At 38.5% G+C, this 6,689-nt stretch overlaps 1 protein-coding gene across 1 annotated transcript; it reads left to right on the forward strand.

The window, feature by feature from the left end:
* Nucleotides 1–4,328: 4,328 nt before the first annotated feature.
* Nucleotides 4,329–6,466, forward strand: LOC148013928 (uncharacterized). Its single transcript, XM_087667113.1, has 2 exons — nucleotides 4,329–5,476; nucleotides 5,802–6,466. The coding sequence occupies exon 1, from the start codon at nucleotides 4,649–4,651 to the stop codon at nucleotides 5,456–5,458; it is 810 nt and encodes a 269-aa protein (XP_087523239.1). The 5' UTR covers nucleotides 4,329–4,648; the 3' UTR covers nucleotides 5,459–5,476; nucleotides 5,802–6,466.
* Nucleotides 6,467–6,689: the final 223 nt, after the last annotated feature.

Here is a 6,689-nt window from a genome sequence, read left to right on the forward strand (position 1 = left end):
TAGCTCGTAGTCACTCATGAAAACCAAGAACATGCCATGTTTTACCAAGATTAAAGAAGAGGATCACAAAATAAGCTTCAGCCCATGAATATCCTGTTTTGGGTTGCCAAGGATAATCCAAAATGACACAAATAATCTCCCAAAGAGTACTTTTAATGCCCTTTCAAGGCAAGAGTGATTAGATGCAACAATTACGAGTGAAAGTAGAGTATGTTCTCTTCATAAACCACAAGAATTGAAGTGCAGCAACAAAGAGACATGATTTAGCACAAAAAGAGAGTGTTGGGCTGCATACTACAGTCCAAAATCAGCCCATATAACTTTCAAGATTCAACTTTGATGGTAGCTTAATCTTTCTCTATCACAGGAGAGCATAAATCAACCAAATGGAGGTGTTTAGCTCCTTGTAAGAGGTGAAGAGGAAGAAAAGGATCCTGCTGTACACAAAATCCCTATGTGGGCTGCTTATTTCAGCCCCAAATCAAGTCAAATTATGATCAAGATAGCACCTTGATGATGCTACAATGCTACCTCTCTTCCAAGAACTTGTATCCTTCCAATGAGCATATAGATGAAGGAGAAAGAAAGAAGAGCTTGTTGCCTTGTTTGCTCTATTTATGGCTACCGATTTTAGCCCAAGGCATTCACAAAGAGCAAACAAGAAGCTCCTTTGATGCTCCTCTCATAATGTCTATGCAATGATAGCTTGAATCAAGCTTTCCAATGCTCAAGAGTGATCAAGAATGATGATCCACCAGAAGAGAAGGGTTGTTGCCCACCTCTTTATACACATTTACCATGTTTCTCATAGCCAAGAATGACCTTCCATTTTCGGCAATGCATGGGAAGAGTGGTACTTACATGTCAAGTAGAGTCCTCTTTAGTTGCTTGTGGTTGCATGGCTTGGCCTCCTCCATGTGTGGTAGTTCTATGAGCTCCTTCCATCTCTCTCAGCTTGTGTCCTGTTTCAGCCTGCTATCCCAACCCGTAAAATGCGGCGGAAAAAGCGGGTTTCATCTTGCACTTCATGAAGGTCATGACTAAGTCATATAGGCAAGGTTACACCATATACACTGTCTTATACTTATCCAACTTAATCAACTTTAACCTCTTTGTGAATCTTCTTATCAAAAAACTTGTAAACTTTGAATGTCATGTTTGCACAAGCATATCATATACTTCATGAAAACACAGCCTATGGTACCTTGCTAAGTCACTTGAATTATCATGTGTACTAACACCATGTCATAAACTAGTAGACTTAGGTGTTTAAGATTTATTGCACAAGGCAAGTCTTTATGTAGCATGTCTAGGATACAAGTGACTAAGTGATACATGTAAAGGATAAAAGTTTTATTTTTAAACCATGGGAAAGGAATCCCATGACAACTTTCAAGCCATAAATAAAAGCAACAATGATTGTCTCACCTCTAACCATAATCGAGGGGGTGATCATAATCTTATCAATTCCATAGGGTCCGATATCTCATTAATTAGTAGCATAATATCTCTCATGTCATGTCCACAATAATCATCCATGATTTTGTAACCCTTAAGTCAAATACTCTACATGTCTTCTCTTCCTAGTTTAACCTCTTGAAGTGCTATGAGTGTTTTTCCATGTTTTGGTTCATGTTGGTATAACCTAGATCATTAGGGATTAAGTAGAAATAATATTCACAAACAAAGTTGAAAAAGAGATAGGGAGGGGTTCTTGAGCCATAATTCATGGGCTAAATCTTTGGATCAAGAGACAATACGTGGATGCTATTGATGCCTCTTTGGATAGATGGAGTCTTCTTTGATATTGACAGACAAATTGATCACCATATGCTCTCATATGAATGTTGTTACTTTCATTATAAACTAACAACTTAGGTAAAACATGATAGAACAAAATATGTTGCATTATAAGACAAATGGGTGCAATCTCCCACCATGAATGAGTGAGCATCTCCCTCATGGGATGGATTTCTATTTCTTAGCTTTGTGCGCTCAAAAAACAAGAAAAACATCATTTTGAGCTTTTCTACATTCCTTGTATGAACGACATTACTTTTGCCCAGTAATTTCTAGCATTTATCTAAGAGATTAATATTACAAAAGTATTTGTCTTTGCCTTAAGCCCTAGTACAGAAGTTACGAAATAATAAATAAATATATGCATCAGTGAATAAATAACTTCGTGCAATAATAGCACCAATAAAATAATCATCTTGTGCATTGAAATGCATCTTATCAATATATCTAAAAACCATTGTACCTAGATAACTCCCTCTAATGATCTTCTTAGAGAAACACAAAACACATTAATTCTCTACCATCTATTTACAAGGCACAATGCGACCAATGTTAGATGCACACATAATGAACAACAAGCCAATATTATGCAGCAAATAGACAAACCAAAATCCATAAAGTAGATAAATAGATAATATTGTTATAGAAATTAATAATTTGGTTTCTATTTTTTTGGTACTTTTTTATGAATCAAGACATAGAGCTTAGTAACAAGGTCTAGACCTTTGGATTTATTTTGTAATGAGAGTTAACACATGCCTAATATCTAACATTTTGGCATCTTGTCAAGTTTTACATCTATATCGAGGCTCATTGACAAAGAAAATGTTAATTTGTGTATAGTAATGTGCATATTGAGATATATTAGTACTCTAGTCTTGATAGCATTGACAGTTTGCCAATGGCATATCCATTGAGAGGGCCATCAGGATATCCACCATGTAGAGTAGTCTAGTTGTGTTTCTAAATTCTAATACTTTCCACCATGTAGAGTAGTCTAGTTGTGTTTCTAAATTCTAATACTTTCCACCATGTAGAGGAGTCTAGTTGTGTTTCTAAATTCTAATACTTTTTTGAGAGAGAGAGAGAGAGAGAAAGAGAGAGAGAGAGAGAGAGAGAGAGAGAGAGAGAGAGAGAGAGAGAGAGAGAGAGAGAGAGAGAGAGAGAGAGAGAGAGAGAGAGAGAGAGAGAGAGAGAGAGAGAGAGAGAGAGAGAGAGAGAGAGAGAGAGAGAGAGAGAGATTATATTTCTTGAAATCAATCTATGGGTTGAAAGAGAGATTATCCTAGTCACTTCTCTACTAAAGAAAGGAGATCCATTGGTATATTTTGGGCCTTCTAGAGGCTACCAAGTGAGAAATGATGTAATACAAGGATAATTTTTGATAGGTTACTTCTTTTTTTGTTATGAAGTGCATGCTAACTATGATTTCATGAGCTAGTGCATGCTAGCAATTGATTAGAAATATTTGCATATATAGAGCAATTTATGCAACTTTTATAACTAACATTAAATGAATAATCTTGAAGTGCTTTATAAAAATACTTAATGCATGCACTATAAGTATCTTACAATATTATATTCCATGAAAAGATTTTGAGTTTGAATAATGTTAAAAGTTTAATCTTGAAGCAACTTTATGAAATTCACTTTCAAGATCTTAATGTATGATGGTGCACAATGTGAAACTGACTAAAGGTTGAGTGATCTTGATGACATTGAATAAATATTAGAATGACCAGCTTTGCCTAGCAGACAACATGAATCTTCTTGGACTTCTATATTTCCAAGTAGTCAAAAATTTTAGCTAACCATTTCAATCAAAAGACAAAATGATGGGGATAATTATTTCTCTATTGACCCTTAAGGATACCATCATTGTGTGACAAATACTAATGTTGTTTCACCACTAAAATATTTTAAACACTTTTAATATAAACATCACAATCTAGTCACACGTGATGGAAACAATTATTGCAATCTAGACATTCTTTTCGTGAGATAATTTATTTTCCCTTTATGCTTCCTAAAAATAAAACAACGGTGGGGTTTTACAGAAATCGCTACAATAGAAGTAGATACTTGCATGAAGTCTTGGTTTGAAATTCGTGTTAAGGGAATAGATATGTTTGCAACAAAAAAAAGATAGAAATGTGATACGTCCTAGGTGGGCCAGGAACATAATGCCCCATCATATTTGTGTCTTATAAAAAGTATTTGTTTTGTACATATAGTTGGGGTTGGTGTGGACTTCGAGGTAATATTTTTAACAAATGAGTGCTATATGAAGAGGTAGGAATGAGACTTGTACGATTGAGAGAAGGGCACTCTTCTATATTGTACCGGCTCATGAATTGATAGAGCATTGTCACGTTGTGTATGACCTCATTCTATGATACAGAAGGACGAATATTTTTAGATAGCTATTAGCATGTGCCATGTGTTGTTAAAGATTGCTTCTTTGTGAGGGCTATGATTAATGGGATAGAGAGGGTCCAGGGAGATTGAGACACTTGGCACATATCAATGTGACATTGAACGCAGGCCTCGGTTGACGTTGTAGTACTCTATCATTATATAAATGTGGAAGGTTCAGTTTACGAATGAGGTGGAGTAGTGAGTGAGCAAAAGGCTCTGGACACGACAACCGTAATCACACCTAAGTTGCCTGCGAGCGATTCATACACTTATCATGGCAAGTGAAGCTGGCTGCTGGATGATAGATAGGAGCACATCGATGCACTGGTCGGCACAAAGAAAGGCGTAATAGTGCAGAATATTTAAAGCTAGAAGAAAGAGAACGAGAAGAAGAGAAGGAAGACGAAGGAGAGGAACACAGTAGAGAGAGATGGTGTATATTGGAGATGAGTACTATTTGGACAGGCCAGATGATTATGAGCTCTTCTCTGCGGGAATATCTGTGCCCTTCAAGTGGGAGGAAGCGCCGGGGAAGCCAACCATTGCATATGATCAGATGAAACGGCAGGAAGCAGAAACGACTGCACTGCAGCTCCCTCCAATCCTTCAATGGAAGCAGACTTTGTGTAACGATAACTGTGACTGCAATCATAAGTACGGTGGAAGGTGCAGGAGGGGCTACGGAATGAGCTGCTGTAAATCAGTTTGCAACCATGGTAGTAAATCTAACGGCCACCTTTGTGTTTGTGGCAGTGCGCCCCATGCCCATGATCAGTACTGCCCCAGCGGCAGATGGGCGGCGGCGCCGGTCCTGTGCTTCAGTAGATCCTCTCGAAAGGCCAGCAGGAAGCTCAAAAGGTTGATTAGTTGCTCCTGGATAACGGTTTGGAGGCGGGCTAGAAAGCTCCCCAAGTCAGCAGCAGGCGCCTGCACGGCTGCTACCTCTACTACTAGTTCGACTAGCTATACTGTCCCTACTAGTACCACGACCTCCAGTACGAGTACTTCGTCTAGTAGCTGCACCACTGAATATCGGAGAACAGGACTTAGCTTGGATAGTTCATGCCTTTTTCCTTATGATTACAGTAGTAGTGCAGTGGTGAGCCTGCAAGCGCTAATGATCGCGCATGCGCATGACGACCCCAACAACTTTAATAACGCACTTAATCCACCTACTGCCTCAACTACGAAAAGAACACCAGCCCCAACGCTCGTGCCGACGTATGGCCAGGCGTATTGATCGACTCTTCGCATCATCGTAAGTCACACACACACACACACACACACTCTCTCTCTCTCTCTCTCTCTCTCTGACTTTGTATTCCTAAAATATACAACAAGATGCGATGAAGTTTCATAACAAGTAATATGTGATGTGCTAATTCGATACTATAATTAATGGAGGATCAGAACCCTGCACTATTCTGTCCCCGTACTTTGCACCATTCCATCTGGCATCCATCACCACACCACGTACACCACCTCCCTCCTCTCAGTTGTATGTAGCATCTTCCATTGCTCTAGAAAATGTTGATCTGGATTCCGAATTCTCCACGTTAATGCGTCAAAACAACTACGTGCAGGAGAATATGGAGTCATTGATTTTGCCCCTTGGATCTTGCTTTCATACTTGGACGCACGAGGCTCGCATGGAGCCCCCTTCAATTTCAACGGCAAGCGCATCTTCTCCAGCAATGGATATCCAGTGTGTGCTTTCAACTCCTCCTCGAGTAGGGGGCTACAGAAAGACTTATCCCAGTTACAGCAGTGGAACCTCAAAGAGATCCACCCCAGGATACGTCAGAAAATATACCTTAGTCTTTCATAGAATTAGCATTTGGTAGGGGCGTCATGATTAAGCTAAATGAAAAAATTGCACGAATAGGGCAAAGGTTAGATTAACTTACTTCAGCTTGCTTGAATCGACGGTTTCTTTAGCATCAACATTTCTTACTTTATTCTTACGAACAAAAGCAAGAATGGTTAGATCATAGCTTGGCAAAATAAGTAGTAGAGCTTGGTGGTTGGACAATTCTGTCCAAACTCTATGAAGATGAAGGCCAACATGCAGGTTGCCTTACCATACATGTTTTTACTGTAGGTATGGCTCACCATGCTAGTTTTATGTGATCGATAGTTGGTTCTCATCTATGTTGTACAAAAAATTTTCCTCCGTTAAAACAAATTAGTACTTGTGATGTGATGTTTCTACCGTATTGTCGTTGTGAACAACATTGCTATGAATTGAAAATATATGAATGGTTAAATCTATTGACAACATCAATGGAAAACCAAAAGTACTTTTAATAAATATGTAGTTCATTAAACTATAGGAGTTTGGCCATGTAATATGTATAGTGGAGTGTTGGCACAATTATCTTTTAAATTTTTAAAGGTGAGGTCATGCTCTCCTTGCTCAAGAAGTGTAAATAGATGTAGAACATTGAGTCTCAGCATTGGCTCAGAAATTT

Source organism: Lygodium microphyllum, chromosome 25, assembly GCF_053477565.2.
Source record: "Lygodium microphyllum isolate KBCC chromosome 25, Lygodium_microphyllum_v1.1.10, whole genome shotgun sequence".
NCBI lineage: Eukaryota > Viridiplantae > Streptophyta > Polypodiopsida > Schizaeales > Lygodiaceae > Lygodium > Lygodium microphyllum.